The sequence below is a fragment of the Penicillium riverlandense genome (genome assembly GCF_028828495.1).
Source record: "Penicillium riverlandense strain IBT 135883 chromosome Unknown utg000003l_segment0_segment0, whole genome shotgun sequence".
Classification (NCBI taxonomy): Eukaryota; Fungi; Ascomycota; class Eurotiomycetes; order Eurotiales; family Aspergillaceae; genus Penicillium; species Penicillium riverlandense.
In genome coordinates, this window is record NW_026643196.1 from 1,272,730 (window position 1) to 1,291,544 (window position 18,815).

At 52.8% G+C, this 18,815-nt stretch overlaps 9 protein-coding genes across 9 annotated transcripts; 5 read left to right on the forward strand and 4 right to left on the reverse strand.

Moving 5' to 3' along the window:
• Window positions 1-155: 155 nt before the first annotated feature.
• Window positions 156-1,723, reverse strand: N7474_004148 (bifunctional AAA family ATPase chaperone/translocase BCS1; the record flags this gene model as incomplete). Its single annotated transcript, XM_057195563.1, has 2 exons — window positions 156-1,511; window positions 1,571-1,723. The coding sequence occupies 2 exons, from the start codon at window positions 1,721-1,723 to the stop codon at window positions 156-158; spliced, it is 1,509 nt and encodes a 502-aa protein (XP_057052959.1).
• A 414-nt stretch (window positions 1,724-2,137) lies between these two features.
• On the forward strand, window positions 2,138-3,494 carry N7474_004149 (uncharacterized protein; the record flags this gene model as incomplete). The annotated part of the gene is made up of 3 exons (XM_057195564.1): window positions 2,138-2,265; window positions 2,392-3,060; window positions 3,113-3,494. The coding sequence occupies 3 exons, from the start codon at window positions 2,138-2,140 to the stop codon at window positions 3,492-3,494; spliced, it is 1,179 nt and encodes a 392-aa protein (XP_057052960.1).
• A 777-nt stretch (window positions 3,495-4,271) lies between these two features.
• N7474_004150 (chaperonin-containing T-complex subunit CCT3) lies at window positions 4,272-5,732 on the forward strand (the record flags this gene model as incomplete). Its single annotated transcript, XM_057195565.1, has 1 exon — window positions 4,272-5,732. One exon carries the CDS (start codon window positions 4,272-4,274, stop codon window positions 5,730-5,732), a length of 1,461 nt encoding a protein of 486 aa, XP_057052961.1.
• A 40-nt stretch (window positions 5,733-5,772) lies between these two features.
• Window positions 5,773-6,381, reverse strand: N7474_004151 (PRKRIP1 family protein; the record flags this gene model as incomplete). Its single annotated transcript, XM_057195566.1, has 1 exon — window positions 5,773-6,381. The coding sequence occupies one exon, from the start codon at window positions 6,379-6,381 to the stop codon at window positions 5,773-5,775; it is 609 nt and encodes a 202-aa protein (XP_057052962.1).
• Window positions 6,382-7,097: 716 nt separating this feature from the next.
• Window positions 7,098-10,825, forward strand: N7474_004152 (uncharacterized protein; the record flags this gene model as incomplete). Its single annotated transcript, XM_057195567.1, has 3 exons — window positions 7,098-7,162; window positions 7,310-7,385; window positions 7,451-10,825. 3 exons carry the CDS (start codon window positions 7,098-7,100, stop codon window positions 10,823-10,825), a joined length of 3,516 nt encoding a protein of 1,171 aa, XP_057052963.1.
• Window positions 10,826-11,480: 655 nt separating this feature from the next.
• Window positions 11,481-12,609, forward strand: N7474_004153 (PARP-type zinc finger-containing protein; the record flags this gene model as incomplete). Its single annotated transcript, XM_057195568.1, has 5 exons — window positions 11,481-11,521; window positions 11,736-11,888; window positions 11,941-12,124; window positions 12,220-12,258; window positions 12,313-12,609. 5 exons carry the CDS (start codon window positions 11,481-11,483, stop codon window positions 12,607-12,609), a joined length of 714 nt encoding a protein of 237 aa, XP_057052964.1.
• Window positions 12,610-13,341: 732 nt separating this feature from the next.
• Window positions 13,342-15,098, reverse strand: N7474_004154 (uncharacterized protein; the record flags this gene model as incomplete). The annotated part of the gene is made up of 3 exons (XM_057195569.1): window positions 13,342-14,071; window positions 14,126-14,791; window positions 14,842-15,098. 3 exons carry the CDS (start codon window positions 15,096-15,098, stop codon window positions 13,342-13,344), a joined length of 1,653 nt encoding a protein of 550 aa, XP_057052965.1.
• Window positions 15,099-15,481: 383 nt separating this feature from the next.
• On the forward strand, window positions 15,482-15,736 carry N7474_004155 (uncharacterized protein; the record flags this gene model as incomplete). The annotated part of the gene is made up of 2 exons (XM_057195570.1): window positions 15,482-15,537; window positions 15,583-15,736. The coding sequence occupies 2 exons, from the start codon at window positions 15,482-15,484 to the stop codon at window positions 15,734-15,736; spliced, it is 210 nt and encodes a 69-aa protein (XP_057052966.1).
• Window positions 15,737-16,742: 1,006 nt separating this feature from the next.
• Window positions 16,743-18,178, reverse strand: N7474_004156 (putative phosphatidylglycerol specific phospholipase C; the record flags this gene model as incomplete). Its single annotated transcript, XM_057195571.1, has 2 exons — window positions 16,743-17,549; window positions 17,603-18,178. 2 exons carry the CDS (start codon window positions 18,176-18,178, stop codon window positions 16,743-16,745), a joined length of 1,383 nt encoding a protein of 460 aa, XP_057052967.1.
• Window positions 18,179-18,815: the final 637 nt, after the last annotated feature.

Below are 18,815 nucleotides of genomic sequence, written 5' to 3' on the forward strand. Positions count from 1 at the left end.
ATGGACTGCAGCGGCGCTTGGACGGCGGACGCTGAGTGGCTGGTGGAGTTGGAAAAAACCCCAACCAGAGTGCAGAACGGCTATATTTAGTGTCTGCAGCGGTCTAGCGATCACTTGGATTGGTTTATATACAGGAGTCATATGGTACAGTGTTTTTATTTCCGCCCGTGCTCGGCGGCTTCGGCGTGCATGGTGTGCGTGAGGGCTTCCGCCATGGCGATGGCCCCGTCCATGTTGCCCTTGTTGTACAGAAACAGTCCCTGTAGCGCCGCGGCGCTGGTACTTCTAGCCCGGTCGGTCTTGTGGCCCTGCTCATCCTCGATCAGTCCCAGCTGCTGGAGGCGATCGAGGAACAATTTCCGATGTGAGCCATCCGTGTCGAGCTCCTCGTAGAACCGGTCCCAGAGACGGCCGACCTGGTAGCGCGTTACCTCGCCCAGACGCACGGTCATGTCGACGCGCCCGGGTCGGACCAAGGCCTCGTCGAGCCGCTCGACATGGTTGGTGGTGAGAAAGACGATCCGCTCCTCCGCACTGGCGACTCCGTCGAGCGCGTTGAGGAGCCCGGAGAAGGTCACGTTGGCTCCGTGGTAGCCATCCGCATCGGACTGCACACGCCGGTTCGAGAATGCGGCATCCACATCCTCCAGTAGCACCAGTGTGCGGTTCGGGACTATCGTGAGCAGATGGTTAAGTCGATCATCGGTCAATCCCCGCTCACTGAGATTCAGGATGGCAATGTCGTAGTCCAGCTCGCCTGCGAGCGCCTGAATGAAGGAGCTTTTGCCCGTTCCTGGGGGCCCGTAGAGGAGATAGCCCCTCCGGTAGGGGATACCACGGTCCTGGTACCAGTGTGCACTCGAGATGAAATCCTGAACATCCTCCACGATGCGTTCCTTGACGCCCTCGTCCAAGACCACGGACTCCAACGGCCGCTTCCGTCGCGGGTGTCCAAATGGCCGCCACTCCGTCCCCCAGCTATTGTATATGGTTGTTTTACCCTCGTGGGATTTTGCGGCGTAGGCATGGGCCTCGGTAAAGAGTTCTTCGAAGATATGGCGATGAGAATAGAGGGTGGTGAGGGTGATGGTCTCCCACGGCTTTCCGGTCTGGATGTCGCGGGACTTGGATTCGCGCACGCGGTTGACGAAGACAAACGCATTTTTATAACGGAGGACATGTTTCCCTGGCCCTGGTACGAGGGAGAAGTGGGTGTGAATAGCGCCGTTGGCGTGCTCGACCTTTTGTGTCTGGATGGAAAGATGTCGCATGCCCGGTGTGATTTTTTGGAGGAGACGGTCCATAAATCCGGAGTTGTTGGCTACCGCGCGGGCCGCATTCAATTGGGACTGTTGGTAGAGGGTCATCCAGTGTAGGAACCACGGGTACGAGTCGTCCTTGATGCTAATCTCGACGTCCACCAGCATGCGCCGACGGAGGAGTGCGGCGCCATGTCGGACCCCCTTTTGCGCGAGGGTCAGTCCTGCTCCGAGTCCTGCCAGCCCAAATCCCTAGAAGAAGTTATCAGGTCAGTCAGCGTTCGTAGCAAGACATGTGGGGGTTCTCGTACTGCGGTGAATAAGGGATTGTTGGTCAACTGCGACCAGAGACCGCCCTCGCCACTCGGCACCGACTGCAGCGCATCTTTCTTTTGCTGCAGGATTAGCTCCGCCGGTGAGACTGGCCCGGCGGGCGATCCTGGCACGCGCCCATTCGAGTCCATGCCAGTCAGGGAAGAAAGGTTGTGGGAGAGGAAGAGAGAGAGGTAGTTGAGCGATAAGAGGAAAAAGACGGTTATCGGGGACACCACGGGCCGACACATCGGAGTGTGAGACCCGGATCTATGGACGGGCAGTATATTCTACAATTACTGTACTAGGGTTTCTCATACTATTTCCTATAGTTAGTACTATACTAGTAACTAGTATATGGCACAGTATTCTTGTGGACGTTCCGTCGGCGCAACTTGCAACCGACTCGGAGTTAGCGGGCCTCGGGCGGTCTTTTGCCCTTGCATTCCTGCGTTCTCAGACTCCCTCATCACTGCATAAAAAGGCGAATGCGTGCCCGTCTGCGGTGGCCTGTTCTTCGTCGACCGACTCAGACTTGGAGCGCCCGGAAGTTAGGCATTCGCAACATGACTACCCCTATCACCACCGCCGCGCTGTATGCGCTGACGGTGTCTGCTGCGCCGACCAAGCCGGGGCCAGACGATGCGGCGCAGAAAAGCCACCATGTCCCGTCGGGATTCCGAAATCCGTGGGAGTAAGTGGTGCAAGAGACACCTCTGGCGCATCGCTGACGTGACTCGGGCAGTTCCTTCACGGACCTCAACTTCAAGGTCATCGCGCAAATGATAGGGTGAGTCGGCCGGGCAGAGCCATATCGCAGTGTACCGATTGCTTACTCGACCTTATCGCGCAGTCGTCGCTTCAATGGAAAAGCCAACATCCCCGACACCACGCCGCCCACCGTCCCAGTGCGGAAACCCGAGTTTCTTCCCAGCCGCGAGACCTCGAAGCTGCGCGCAACATGGCTAGGACACGCGTGCTACTACGTAGAATTTCCCAGCGGCCTCCGAGTCCTCTTTGATCCGGTCTTCGAGGACCGCTGCTCGCCCTTCTCATGGCTGGGTCCCAAGCGCTTCACCGAGGCACCGTGCCAGATCAAGGATATCCCCGTGATCGATGCGGTTGTGATCTCGCACAATCACTACGATCATTTGTCTCATCCCACCGTGACGGAGATCGCCAAGAAGCATCCCAACTGCCACTTCTTTGCCCCGCTGGGCAACAAGGCGTGGTTCCACAACAGTGGGATTCGCAGTGTGACCGAGTTGGATTGGTGGGATGAGCGGGATATCACCCTGTCACCGTCAGCGCAGAAGCCCACCCAGATCGAGGCCGCTGGCGAGGCCCAAGCCATGGCGGCGGACATCAAGGCGAGGATTAGCTGTCTCCCCTGCCAGCATATGACTGCCCGCGGGCCCTTTGATCGATGCAAGACCCTGTGGGCGTCCTGGGCCGTTGAATCCGGTGGCAAGAAGGTCTATTTTGCTGGGTATGTCCTTGATGATCTCCACCCGGGAGCTGTGTATTGATTGTATGTGCAGAGATACCGGATACCGAGCCGTGTCCGAGCAATCGGAGGGTACTGACGACCGGGATTCGGAAGAAAAGCTTCCCACATGCCCTGCTTTCAAACAAGTTGGTCAATTCCGGGGACCCTTTGACCTGGGCTTGATTCCCATTGGCGCGTATGGCCCTCGACACATCTTTAGCTCTGTTCATGCCGATCCCCATGATGCGGTGAAAATCTTCCAGGATACCAAGTGCGGCAAGGCACTGGGCATGCACTGGGGGACGTGGGTGCTGACGGAGGAGGACGTGCTGGAGCCGCCGAAGAAGTTGAAGGTCGCGCTGAAGGCACACGAGCTGGCGGAGACGGGCGTCTTTGACGTGTGTGATATTGGAGAGAGCCGGGAGTTTGAATAAGAGTCTGCCGTATATAATCATCACCCTTTGTACAATAATCATCGTTACATACATCAGATCGATATCAATTGGTCGCCTCACAGACCAGGCCATAACTGCACCCAATCGGGACTAGCGCGTTAAGCTCACCCACTGGGAAAATTGATTCGATGGAAATCATGCGGGAGAACAACAGCGGACCTCCTGAGCTGTGATTCTTCCACCCACACTCCCTTGTTGCCCTCGATCCTGCTATCCTCGTTTCTCTTACTCTCCCTAAACCCGCAGGAAAGACAGATATCACCGCCAACATGCAGGCCCCGGTGGTGGTGATGAGTAGGTCATCCCCGTGCAACCCCTCCTGGTGATTGCGTTCATTGACTGACGGACGGCCAATCCAGACACCAATGCCGGTGACAGACAGGTCGGTCGCAGAGCACAGCTGTCCAACATTACCGCTGCGAAGACGTACATCCTACCCCATATTCGTCACTTACCCCTCCATCTGATGCTAATTCGACCCAAAACACAGTGTTGCCGATATCATCCGGTCATGTCTCGGTCCCAAAGCGATGCTGAAGATGCTCCTCGACCCCATGGGGGGTATTGTGTTGACAAATGACGGACACGCCATTCTGCGAGAGATCGAGGTGTCGCACCCCGCGGCCAAGAGCATGATTGAGCTCAGTCGGACGCAGGATGAGGAGGTGGGAGACGGAACCACTACCGTCATTATCCTTGGTATGATCCTCGCCCCTCTTGAAATGGTAGATCTGACGCAAAAGAACAGCCGGCGAGATGCTGGCCCAGGCCCTCCCCCAGCTCGAACGCAACATCCACCCCGTCGTCATCATCTCCGCCTTCAAGCGCGCGCTCGCCGATGCTCTCAATATCATCGAGGAGGTTTCCATACCGGTCGATATTCAGGACGACAAGGCCATGTACTCCTTGATCCAGTCCTCCATTGGAACCAAGTTTGTGTCGCGGTGGTCGGACCTCATGTGCGGGCTGGCATTGAATGCGGTGCGGTGTGTCTCCTTTGACGTGGGCGGTGGAAAGCAGGAGGTCGATATCAAACGGTATGCCCGCATTGAGAAGATCCCCGGTGGTCAGATCGAGGACTCCGAGGTCATCGACGGTGTGATGGTCAACAAGGATATCACCCACCCCAAAATGCGGCGGAGGATTGAGAACCCCCGCATCCTGCTGCTGGACTGCCCGCTCGAGTACAAAAAGGGCGAGTCCCAGACCAACATCGAGGTGTCCAAGGAGGACGACTGGAACCGCATTCTACAGATTGAGGAGGAGCAGGTGAAGCACATGTGTGAAGCCATTCTGGCTGTCAAGCCCGACGTTGTCATCACCGAGAAGGGTGTTTCCGATCTTGCGCAGCACTTCTTGGTGAAGGCAAACGTCACGGCCATCCGCCGCGTCCGGAAGACAGACAACAACCGCATTGCCCGCGCGACGGGCGCCACGATCGTCAACCGGGTCGACGACATCCAGGAATCCGACATCGGGACCCAGTGCGGCCTGTTTGAGATCGACAAGATCGGCGACGAATATTTCACCTTCATGCGCAAGTGCAAGAGCCCCAAGGCTTGCACCATCCTGCTGCGTGGCCCATCCAAGGACATTCTGAATGAGATCGAGCGAAATCTGCAGGACGCCATGTCCGTTGCTCGCAACGTCATCTTCCACCCGCGCCTGTCTCCCGGCGGCGGTGCCGTCGAGATGGCCGTTTCCGTCAAACTCAGCCAGCTGGCTCGGTCCATCGAGGGTGTCCAGCAGTGGCCATACAAGGCCGTCGCCGATGCCATGGAAGTGATCCCGCGGACACTCGCTCAGAATGCGGGAACCAGCCCAATCCGTGTCCTGACACAGCTGCGCGCTAAGCACGTCGAAGGCCAGACAACCTGGGGTCTGGATGGTGACTCTGGCAAGCTGGTCGATATGAAGGAGTATGGGGTGTGGGAGCCGGAAGCCGTCAAGCTTCAGAGTATCAAGACGGCCGTCGAGGTATGCTATCTATCTATCATTCCACTGTCTTACAATCTGCTAACTCATACTTCTAGTCTGCATGCCTGCTTCTCCGTGTCGACGATATCTGCAGCGGCAAGACTGCGCAACAGGCTGGTAACGTCGGTGGTGGTGAAGAGTGATAGACACCTGGAAGAATGGTACATAATGCTATACACGATTTGCCTCTGGGGTGTTCTGTATGAATATCCTAGATCAATGAACACAAAAAAAGGTTAGATGGGTATCTTCTCAACAATCAATCATACAAAAATTGGTCTTAATCATCCTCATGGATAATAACACCCGGCGCTTCCTCCTGCGGTGCTGGCCCCCCTACCTGCTCCGTCGTATCATCCTCATCCTTTCTCTCCAGGACCTTCTTATCCACATCCATAGTCTTCTGACCCTTCAAATTCCCACCCGCATCCCGCTTATTATTGCCATTTCCCCCTTTCCCGCCCTTAGCAGCGCGCTTCTTCTCCCTCCTCCTCCGATTCTTCTCCGTCTTCTCATCATCCTTCATCCTCGTCTCCTCCCGCATCTTCTCCCACTCCTCATCGCCCTTCTCCTTATCCGTCTCTGCCTGCATCATCCGCAACCGCTCATACTCCCGCCGCCGACTCGCCTTGTACACGTGGAACTCGCCCGAGCCCGCACCCGCCGACGAACCCTGCACATTGGCGACGATTTCGGGCGGCGCGGCCAGCGAGCTGCTTGTTCGTGGCTTGGCGCCTTCGGGGAGTTGGATCTCTTTGCTTGGGTCTCGGAAGAGAGAGGAGATTTGGCTTGCGTGCTCTGAGTGCGGTGTTACCGCGCGCCGTTTGGTGGGACGCTTGCTGCGCGAGTCGGCGCTTGTGGGGATGGATTCAGGGCCTGGTTCCGACATTGTGGGAGTGTAGGATGGCTGCTTCAACGCAGAATGTAGATGTCTCGATTGGTTGCTTGTCGAGTTTTCAGCTTTGTTATATCTTCAACTGGCGACAAGAGATTGGCCAGTGTAAATACACAGCCAAGACAAGGCACAGTATAGGCGGAGACAGCTAAAGAAGACAATGAGTATTAGACTGAGCTGGCGTGGTAGAAATTCGGTGGTTAGCGGCAGAACCCCAACCTCACCGCATTACACCCGGGAGAACAATAACCCGTTATCGCTTATCGCCTGGCCCTACTCTATAGGCCAGTATAGAAGTATACAGTTGCAAAAAAGGGGAAAAAGTCACCACTGTAGTGCGAAGGTCTCGATCCTCTGTGACTCTCCGTGAGTGTATAGTTAACTGGGAATATTGCCGACTAAGCACTCCCCACGAAAACAACTTCAAAATGCCCTCACCTGCGTTCCTTTGTTTCACTGCTTCCTTCCCATCTCGCTTCCACAGAATCTCAACTCCCCAACGTGATTCGAGGTCGAATCACATTTCTTTCTTCAGACCCTGTCTGTCAGAGATAACTCACGTCATTTTTGCATTTTCTTCACATACCTACTCTCCTTACCGTCGCCACCCGCATGGACAAGAACGCGTCCTCGAGGACTCCTGACTCCCAGGTAGGTATACCCTAGACTATTCTCGATATCTCGTCTGTAGGATCTGTCAAACTAACAACATGCGCTGTAGCTGGACGTCGGCGATGCCGTCCACCTGCGGGTGGACCCCCGTCGCCGGGGGTATGTTATTGTAAGTCCAGCATCCCCTCCCGCAGTACACACAACAACAAAGCTAATACACGGCGACAGCGCACCTACGCGAATGTATGACCTATCATCCCAGCTTTGCCTATTGTTTTGCTAATTCTAATTAGGCTCCTGGCCGTTTGAGCCTTGCGAACCGGCTCATCCTCAGACACACCGTCGTCCCCGAGTCCGAGCTCAAGGACTTCATCTACACCAACAAGGTATGGACTGAAATCCATGTCTTTGAAACAATGCCATTTCTAACATTATTCTAAAGCCCAAGGAGGGCTACGTGTTTGTTTCCTTTATCAATGGCGCTGAGGGCTATGCTCTTATCAAAGAGAGCGACCTCGAGCTGATCGACCGCCCCCTCAGGGCTGGTGCCATTGTTCGCCGCGGCAAGAACGATTCCAGGCATGGAACTGTGCTGAATGCCACCCGGACTCTTGATCTGGAGTCAATCATGGTCAGGGTTCCGGGCGCTCCGAACGAGCCAACCTTCCAGGACCAGGGCGTTGCGGGCACAACCCCAACCAGCATGTGGCGTATCCAGCTGTACGATATCCCCGCCAAGGAGCTGCGCGGATACGAGGAGTTTCGCCGTGATGACTTCGTTCTCATTGATGAGAAACTCGCGGTTGTTGAGAACATTGCCTGCGACTGCTTCGTGCAGCTCGTCAATGGGACCATTACCAAGCTCCCCCACGACGCCAAGATCAATGCCCGCGATGCGTTCGCCATTCCTACGGCTCTGTCGGAGCGTGCTCTCGTTGCTTCCCCTACTACTGAGGAGCAGACCCAGATGCCTGTGCAGATACAACCTGGTGTATGGCATCTCCTACTCCGCCCTGACTCTCTTCGTCAGCTTCATCCCGGCCAGCGTGTTCTTGGATCTCCCGATGTATTCAGAGCGTTGCCGTTCCTCAAGGGTAGATTTCGCGAAGATGTCATTCAGCAGCATAATTTTTTCGAATGCAACATCCTTGGCCTAGTGCCGGCCAAATACCAGGTGCGCTGGATTTGTACCAATCCCTTCCTGGCACGGGTTCCTCGCCTCGGCCCGCTTCGAGAGCAATTTACCGCGGACGCCTTCCACAGCCAAGCTCGTAAGATCTTGCCAGGGTCTAGACGCATGGATAAGGCCCCTGGTAGCACTATCATGGCTCCTGCAGACTATTGCGTCGGCGCCCATGTTATGTTTCGGGATATGTGCGCTGCTGGTGCTAAATACCCTGACATGAGAGTCTTTCCGACTATTTTCGAAAATGATTTGAACATCTACACCGTTACGGCTACTAAAACACAGGTTAGCGTTCTGTGGGAGGATGGCTCGCAAACAACTGAGTGCTCCAGGGATCTTTGCGTAGGAATCGCCCCTGAGTCGCACGAGGATGAGGAGGATATCCTCATGCCTGGAAGTCTTGTGGTTGCTATCAATGGCATCTCAGAGAGCATTATTCCTCGCGAGGACAGACTTCTTAGCCTTTGGCTTGCCAGAGAAATGACGAACGACCAGATTTCATGCAAAAAGGTTGGTGTCGTGCAGAAAGTCCAGAATAACACGCAAACCGTGACTGTCAGATGGTTTGAAGAACCCTACGTGGAGCTGCTCCAAGGAGGGTCTATCCTAGACATGACGTCTACCTTTGGTAATATTGAGGATAAAGAACATACGGTCTCCACGGATGATTTGGAGATGTACTCGGCCCTGAGCCGCCGTGTCGGTGACCTTATCATTTTTGCTCCTCCGAGAGTCAGCCAGGGCATGATCGACAACGCATCCGGGATGTCGAATATTCCCGACGTTGGATTCTGCCATTTGGAGTTTCTGTTTCCGGTGAAGCTTGCCGATATCACCGAGTATGTGTCCTCGCTGCGAGTTCGACTTGTGGCGCAGAAGTGGTTCCTTGATTCCACGATGATCGAGGCGGAAGACCCACTTGGCCTATCGGGTGTCTATTTCCTTGCTCAAATTACTCGTTGCAACCTGGATGGCACACTGGCCATTGAACCTTTGGGTGACTACGGTGTTTACGGACAGAGTCATTATGTCTTCAAGATTGACCAGGAGAGAGCTTTGCTCGCCATCCCCCGAGACACTGGTTCGGGCCTGTGCTTTGACGATATTGAGGACACACCATCTGGATCTGAGGATGTCTATGGTGACCGGGGCTCAAACGGTGTGTACAGCCTTACAGATGTTTCTTATTCATCCAGTGACTACGACGAGGATCATATTGAGCGGAATTCGGCGATTATTTCTCCAGGAGGACCAGGTTATGAGGCCGATGAATCTGATTTGTCGGGAGACGATGGGTTTATCCATCCGAGTCGCGACGAATTGCTTCAAGAGCTCGCCCAGAGCATACTGTCTGTCCTTAGTCTCAACACCGAGGAATCTCCCCCAACTGAGCCGACTTCCACTACTGGGCATCACACTGCTATTTCTGCAACCAGTGAGTCTCAAACGGCGCCTATCGCCTCTTCAGATGATAAAGAGCAAAGTCAACACTCCTCTTTTGGTCTCGATGGAGTGAGCGAGACCATACCCATAATCCCTCCCGAATCTCCTGACAGCGGACTCATAACTGAAGAGACCCCGTGCTCCCCTTACTCTCCCTCTAAGGTTCCTGACTACAGCGAATCTTTCAAAAACATTCCTTCGCGCTGCCCCGACGCATTCTCTGTCCTGGATGGAAAGCCCCCGGAGGATCACCACTTCATTGACCAGCCCCAGGCTGTTCCCGAGGCTCTTCAGCGTCTTCTCTGGGAGTTCTCAATTCTCCGTACTTCCCTTCCACCTGGCATTTTTGTGCGGTCCTGGGAATCACACATGGATCTTCTGCGGGTGTTGATCTTTGGCCCGGAGGATACCCCCTACGAATTCGTTCCTTTCTTCTTCGACATCTACCTGGGTGGAAAATTCCCTAACGAGCCCCCGGAGGTTTGCTTCCACAATTGGAAGGACTCTCCGTATGATATCAACCCCAACTTCGATCCCGAGAACGGTCACGTCTGTCTTAGTTTGCTGGGGACTTGGATGGGATCGGCCACGGAGCGGTGGTCGAGAGATTCAACCATTCTGCAGTTGGTTGTTTCCATCCAGGGTCTCGTCCTTGTGAAGCACCCATTCTACAGTATGTATCTGCCGCTCTGTTTCCCTTCCTTCGTGCAGCTGCTTACCGTACTTTTCACAGATGAAACAGCCTGGGAGTACATGAAGCCTGACGGGAATGATTCCGAATTTGCAAAGCTCTACCACGAGAACGTGTATCTTGCTTGCCGCTCACAGCTTTGCAACATGGACTTCAAGAGCAACCCTGGGTTTGAGGATGTACTCGTGTGGTACTACGTTCCTGACCCGGACGCCGACTCCGATAATGACGATTTCCCAAACAACCCCACGCGTCGACCCAACTATTTGCACAAGGCTATTGTGAGCCTTAAATGGGTGATTGGTTTCCATCGCATCAGCATGGAAACAAGGATGCTTTTCGCTCTCGACACTGGGGTCACTGAGTTCATGGAGTGGTTCAGCAATGACGCGCTCGAGAGGTTGCAGCCGCGGTACAAAACGCTGCGGGAGATGGAAAGGAAGGCTGTTGCTGCTCTTGACGCTATTTCGGTTGCTGCTGGCGAGGTGGATTTGGGACTTCAGTAAATGGGATGCGATGAGCGTACTTTTCTGTTCGACCTGTATGGAAATGGGAAGAGCTGGAGAGACAAGAACGGGGAAATAATGGGGATGGGACTTTGACAATGTATGAAAACTGGCCATGATGTACAAAATCTACTGTTTGTGTACTAGATTCTCCAAGCAACCTAATATTGTAAGATGGATGCAGAGGAAGGAACACTATATTTTGCCTTGGTTGAGGATTAAGGGTATTCTACTTCAAGATATATATCTTGACTTCATTATCGTGGAGGACAGCTTTCCTTGGCCATAAATATAGAGGAGGGAAGCAAGGTAAGTCACTCACATTTGAACTGTGAATAAATAATAATATCAAAGGTATCCCAATGTTTCATCAGTGTTTCTGTTCTTTGTTTGTCTGGGAGTTGCCAGTTCGTGGCGTGCGAGACTGGGCCTTATCAATAAATACCGGGCGCTCCCACGTCACTCTGCTTCTTCCTCTTCTCCCCCATCTCCATCTCCCTCGTCTTTCCCACACCTCCCAGATCGGGTTGGTTTCGATCCCAGAATCCAGCCAGGTGAATTCTGTGTTCCAATTACATTTCTCCTCTTTGATTGCCCTCCGTTTGTACTGCCTCACTGGCTGTTGCGACCGTCCTCGGCGCGTTTGCAGTTCACCATGGGCACTTATCGTTTCGGTAAGCCTCGATTTTTCTTTGCGTAAACTGCATGAAAAATCTCCCCGGACCAGGTAGTTCCATCCGAAAACTCCATTCTGGTCTCTGCTGGCCAGCTATCCGTGCTCTTGTCCATGGGGTCGCGTCTTCTAGCCATGGTCTGGAGGAGCTGGCCACGCCTATCGCTATCGATAACGGAATGCTGGTTCCAACCAGTAACTCCCATCATTTCCTGCACATGTTCTTTCTCAATTCAGATCTGACTCGTTAACAGAGGAGGCCAAAACTGGTCGCGCCGGCTGCCAGAACAAGGAGTGCAAGGACGCGAAGCTCAAGATCCCCAAAGGTGAACTTCGCGTCGGCAGCTGGGTCGATAGCGGCAATTTCCAGTCCTGGTACTGGCGACACTGGTGAGTTTTGCATCGAAACCAACCTGCACATTGTCTTCTAACCCTTTTCCAGGGGATGTGTCACTCCCAAGATGATCCACAACATCATGGAGGCGCTTGACGAGCTCGATGACAGCTCTGGCGATCAGAAGAACTTTACGCTTCTTGATGGTTTCGATGAACTGCCTGAAGAGTTCCAGGCGACAGTTCAGAAGGCCTTAGAGCAGGGTCACGTTGACGACAAGGACTGGAAAGGCGTAAGTTCCTCTGGTTGTGCTGTTGCATAACCAGTTCACCTCTGCTGACTGATTTCTTGTTTTACTAGGATCCTGAAGTGAACAGGCCTGGAAAGACCGGATTCCGTGTTCGTGGCAAGAAGGCTGACGACGAAGTGAGTTGGCCCCTTTTGCTACCTTACCTGTATCTATAACTAAGCGGTTTCTAGCACATGGAAGAGAGTCCAAAGAAGGCGACCAGCGCCAAGAAGCGTGGCCATGCTGACGATGATGACGCTGACAAGAAGCCCACCAAGAAGGCCAAAGCGGTCAAGAAGGTAGCGAAGGATGAGGGCGCTGACTCGAAGCCCGCGAAGAACGGCACAAAGGTCGCCAATGATGCCACGCACCAGGAAACCGAGCAGAAGTCCAAGCGTGGTCGTTCCAAGAAGGCCAAGGCTGAGACCGACGATGCCGAAGCGAAACCAAAGCGTGGCCGTCCCAAGAGGACCAAGACGTCTGAGTAGAGCTGCTTCGCTCTTTGCAATTCCGAATTTCGCGCCAACCATACTGGCACTCAGTATCGAATGTCCTGTCTCCTTTAAGATGGTGCGCGGCGCCTCGGGTCGTATTCGTTTTACAACCGACGGAATGTGTGATCGATATGGGTTTTGTACAACTATTGTTACTGTCACTGCGCGCGATATCATGTCTTCCTTTGCTATGAAGTGTGGAGGAGGGTTATTTTGTATTAATATGAGAGAGATATTTTCATTCCACGCGTTCGAACGGGCCATGGTTCGAATACACTAGTTGTTATTTTACCGATTGCGTCCGATACCATTCTTTGGCAGCCATGCCTACTATGATCTTCGCGGGTAGGGCGTACTGTAAGCAAAAAAGGATGCAGAGGTAGGGTTGGGGTCAAGTGAAAGGATACGCCGGTTTGGGCTTGAAGAGCTGCCCAATTTACAAGAAAATCGGAATGATATTCTTCCCTACAGTGTACGAAGGGCCTACTAGTGGATCAGCCCATGCGATGGAGATGAAATGTCAAATATGTTCATGCTCATGCAAATTTCCTCTCAAAGCCAAAGTCAAATTGAATAGCAAACTCCGTCCATAAAAGAGCAAATTTCAAAGTCTCAAAAAAGCAAGAGAAAAAGGCAAAAATAAGGCCAGAAACAATCACTGAACTTCCTCGGATCCAAAAGCATTCCCCAGTATTCCATCCACAAAATCCATTGAGAACGAAGAAACTAGATTTTGACCCCACGACGGCGAAGCCAGACAAGAGGGTTGGCGTATCTCTCCGGGCTCTCACTCAGCTTCTTACTGTATTTTTCAAAAACAGCATCTCGCAAAATCGGGCAGTCACTCATGACCTGGTTGAACTCCGCCCCATTCTTGTAGAGGAAAAGCGGCATTATGTCCGCGATGAATGCGACGAACCAATTCTGCATTCCATCGAACGAAGCAGACACATTGCTCGCATCGAAAATTTCCCGCGCAACTGTAAGAAGATCCGCCAGCATAGATACTCCTTCGTAAGAATTCCAGACAACTTGCAGCTTCATGACAATCTTGTCAATCAGCGCATCGAGTCGGAGGCGTCCGGCGAGCATGTACAGCTCTCCTAGGGCGATGATGGGTCCACGCAGAACATCGGCTGAGTGAACATCCTCCAGTTTGTATCTGGTTCCAATCATACGCACATCGCCAATACGCAGCGTGGCCTGCTCTTCATTGTCGCTGTCTTCGGCGCTCGCCTCAGGATCCTTCAAGATGAGACAAGGACAGAAGTCGTGGGTTTTGAAGAATGACCGAATAAAGAACCCCTGCGGACTCTGCAGCATCTCCAAAATTCCTTTGGCCAAGTGGATATTTCTAAGAACTTCAGAATCGTTGGAAATCGCTGTTTTCACGAAATCCAGGAGGGGCATATCAAAGAGGAGCTCGGGGAATTCATCGAGTGGCGCGGGCCTGATTCTGTGATCTTGATTAGCCCAATAAATCCTTCTACGTGTTGGGTTAATTACATACTCGATAGATTCACCATGAGACTGATTTCGAGCCTCCACTTCCACCTCCACCTCCTCCATAGAAGCCTCAGGGCTGGGCGGGTTGACAGGAGGAGTCGTCAGACCGTCGATGGTCGGTTCATCAGCAAAATAGAATCCATGAACTGTGGCTGACGTCTGTGTGCTCATGTCTCCATCCGTGTCTGCATTCATAGCTGGGTTCCTAGTCCCTGCATCTGCATCAAAGGGTACAAACATAGCGTTGTCTTGCTCAACAGAGTTGGAGAATTCATCTCCATTAGAAACAGCCAAGGCTCGAGAGGTGGAAAACGAATGGCTGGTAGCTTGCACCTTGCTAGGAGGCTCTTGAACGCAGTCGTCAAGAACCGAAGGCTTGTCAGGGACCGCAGGCTTGTCAGGTACCGAAGGCTCTGAAGCTGACTGACCGTCTTCCTCAAGAACAATGTTGTAGCCGTTTGGCATACACAGTCTCAGATCAGTAGTGGTCCGACCTTTCTCTTGTTGCTCCTGTTTAAGCATGTCCAACCAGAACTGCAGTGAAGGCTTCTGCTTGACGATAGCCAGGACGCTTCGGAAAAGCTTTGCAACGGGCCTGTCGATGAGGTCTTCCTTGATAGACGGAGGACTAGCCTCAATCGTGAACGTCTGTTTGGTTCCGATCCATCGACTGAATTATGTTAGTACCATCTAGTTGCTTTGTTATTTGATATGACTCACAAAGTGTTGCAACCAGGCAGATAGACCGAATACATTCGATCTGTAGCAGGGGTTGTCCATTCTCCGCTTGTAGGCCTCGCTTCAGCGGGGCGTTTATTAGTGTGCCTGCGAGGACCGATATTCTCAGGAATGACGACTCCAATCCAAATCATCTTGTTGGGCTTTTGGAATCGGACGAGATAGGTGTTGCTGATTTCAAGCTCAGCATTTAGGTCGACCGCCTTCAGGCGGGAAGACAGGAGCGAGAACTGAGCCATTGTGACTCCTTCTTCGAGAGATGAAATCAGGTATCTAGACAGAAGATCAGTAATGCTAAAAGGAACGGAAGGAGAGGACAAGGGTGATTCCTGCCTGTAGACGAGAAAAATAAGAAACGATGCGATAAAGAAAAACTGCGGATCAAGAGCATGTCAGATATAATCGGTAGACAGGAAAAGAGTAAAAGCATGAGAAGGAGTATAAAGGCATCTTTGAGAGTCCAGAGGAGAGCCCAGGAGAGTGGACAGACAAAAAATGGCCGTATCTGGAGGCTGACAAGAGATGATGATGAGTATGAACATTAGCGGTGGACGAACGGAGAGGTAGAGAGAACGAGGAGCAGAGACATCCAGAGAGCCAGATATCAAGACAGAACGAGAGGATGGACGGTATAAGGATGAGATGGCAACTACTGACCGTGGGTATTGGAGATGGGTGGTATGTGGGACACAAGATAAGGACAGAGACCAGGATGACGACCAGGATGACGATCAAGGTCAAGATCAAGGTCAAGATCAAAGTCAAGATCAAAGTCAAGATCAAGGTCAAGGTCAAGGTCAAGGTCAAGGTCAAGGTCAAGGTCAAGGTCAAGGTCAAGGTCAAGGTCAAGGTCAAGGTCAAGGTCAAGGTCAAATGAGAGGCGTATGTCGGATGATATGAATAGAATTACCACGGGAGGCATGTGAAAGTGAGGGAGAATGGAGAGCCCACTTACCTGAATTGTGAGATGACGGGTGGGGAAGAGAAGAGAGGTAGTGCATTCGAGGGCAGGGCAGAGGGTTAATGTGGACATGTGATTCAGAATGTGAGTGATTCATGGGGTGAAAGGGAAGAAAGCATGATTTACTTACCTGCGATGTGAGAATGTGTTAGATGGGAGAGAAGAGAGGGGAAGTGCACTTGAGGACACGGTCGAGGATGTATGTGGATCAGCGGTAGGGAGTGATATAGACGATGGAAGATTCATGGAGGTAAATGAGAAGGCATGGTTTACTTACCCGAGTTAGGTAGATGGCGAGATTGACGGGATCTTGTAGGAGTAAATATCAAAGGCAAAGACAAAGACGAATCTAGTGAATCGATAAATCGTCTCATAGATCTCTTGATAGCTTTCCCACCAGAGAAGCATGCTCATTGATTAATTGGAAGGAAAGTCATCTAATGAGATAGAAAGGGCAGTGGTCTGAGATTCGCTCTGTGGATTGGATCGTAGACCACGACTAGAATTTGGCTCGCGGCTATGATGGATCGAGTCCGGCATGTAATGTGATTTCATCGTATGCAATGATTGAGAAATCAATATATTGCTTCATGAGTTAGATTCCAGCCTATAGTTGACAGAATCCAGCGGGATTGCACTACCAACAGACGATGCTTGCTATCCAAATACTTGGTTCTTCGTGGTACAATACACGTCTACCAGCATTCCATTGGGGTAATTCGGTGGTGTATGTGCATGGATCAATTTAAACTACAGCTAATTGCTAGGGCTTTGGGCTCCCAAAGTCTATTAATGGAATGCTAGCAGCCCACAATTCTAGAATGTTATTCTATGAAACACAAGCTTTTGAAATGAATTGGTTGATTGGAAATGATAGCAGAGATCCTCCATCTGATAATGATCCTCCTAATCAAATGCACGCCTAGACAGCATTCGGGAACGGGTGGGGGTTGGCCAGAGCCTTGGGCGTGTTAGACCGCAGGGAGGGCCCAATGAGGTGATCAAAGGACGGCGAGTGCGAGACACGAGGCGTGAAATCCTCCAGATCCCAGAGATAGCCCAGGGTCTTGAGCACGGAGGTCGCGCTGTACGAAGCCGTCTGGCCAGTGACGGGGTCCTTACCCTTGTTCTCAATGTGGCCCTTGGGTGTGTACGGAGAAATCAGCCAGGTGGGCATGCGGCCACCCAGACGGTCAAAGTTCAAGGTATAGGAGCTGCCGTCAGGAGCCACCTCTGTGTAGGTCTTGTCGTCAGGACGAACGGCAACCGGCGCCGGGACGTGGTCGAAGAAACCACCGGTCTCGTCGAACGTGAGCAGAAGCAGGGTCTTGTCCCACTGAGGGCTGGTGCGGAGGGCATCGTAGATCTGCTTGACGAAGACCTGTCCGAACGACACATTGCCCGAGGGGTGCATCGAGTTGGTGTTCAGGCCACAGCAGGACGGGTTGATGTAAGACAGCTGCGGCAGCAGGCCCAGGTAGGCGTCCTGGAAGAAGTTCTCGACTGGCACAACGTTCGACTTCGCGTTCTTGGCGGTCCAGTTGAAGAACAGTGAATCCGGCAGGAAGGCACCGTTGGTGCCGTCGTAGTTGCGCCACGAGATGCCCTTCTCGCTGGCGGTCTGGAAGATACTCGGGACGTCGACGCCGGAGACATCGAAGCTGTTGTCGTTCGTGCCGTGTCCGTCGGAGGTACCGGCAAGAGCACACAGGCGGTTGGGGTTGGTAGGCTAATTGTGAAGGTCAGCATGCTGGAAAAATAAAATGGTTTCGGCGGACATACACCCGGCACGCAAGAGTGCCAGTAGTTGAAGGTGGTGAACTCATCCACCAGGTCGACCAAAGTCGGGATCTCGCTCTCCGAGTAGTAGCCCATGACCTCGCGAGAAGCAGTCTGCGCAGAGATCTTAGGGTAGGCGTCACTCTGGCGGTTGACGAACCCGTTCACGCTGGGAGTCAATGTGCCATTGGCAATGGCCTCATTGTTGGGCGAGTAGGTGCCGAAGAACTCGAGGTTGTTACCGGTGACCGAGTGGTCTGGGTCATGCAGAACCGAGTCATAGTCCTTGTTGACGCTGCAATACTTCTTGCTGTGAGGTTCGCTCACATTCAGCGGGTTGCAGAAAGGCCCGTTGTTGACGACGTTGTCGAGGCCCTCCTTGTGCACGCCACCGAGGATGTTGTCAAACGCGCGGTTCTCCAGCAGAATCCAGACGACGTTCTCGACCTTGTCCTTCAGATTGGCAATGGACTCCTTGGATCCGGCCTTGTAGCCGAAGGGCTCGCTGCTCTTGTGTACAGCTGCGGCGAGACTGGTGCCACACAGGCCCAGGACGGACGCGAGGGTGCTTGTCTTCATGATGAAGTGGAGCGGGGAACGGTAATTGTGCAGTTGATCGAACTCAATGGTGGTCTGGGGTTTATCCGGCTATTTATGTGCCGTCAATCTTCAATTGCCCGGCAGATGAAGACAGCTCCACCCGTGCACATGCGCCGATCGTCAATGGCGACAGGCTGCCTTGTTGCGATGGATCGATAGGCTTTTCCTAACGGAGTTAACAAGACGAAACCGCGCGACCATTTGCATCGGCACCATATCCGACCGTTGTTTCGCTAATCAGGGTCAAGCATGTGGGCATGCCTGCGTAAACAAATGGGTGGGGCAGACCCCATATCCTCGCGGCCAATTACACCCGCTTGGTCCCTGGCGCCGTGCACGTGGGCCTAAGCATTCGCCAGGGAACCGAGAGAACAAGATTAAATCTCTACACGAGGCTAGTAGTTGAGGCGGCCGGATTTCTCATTTGCTATTTCTTAATCATCCTCGGGTTTGGATCAACCCCGTCAGTATAGTACACGGCGGACTATTTCCGTCGCTAAAGGAGCGTGGACTGTTGCAGAAGAATCAAACAAGAAGATAGGAAAATTCAGAACGAGAGTGGAGCGGAGCATAACAATCATGCAAAGCGATTACCAAAGAATAGGGCTGGAATATC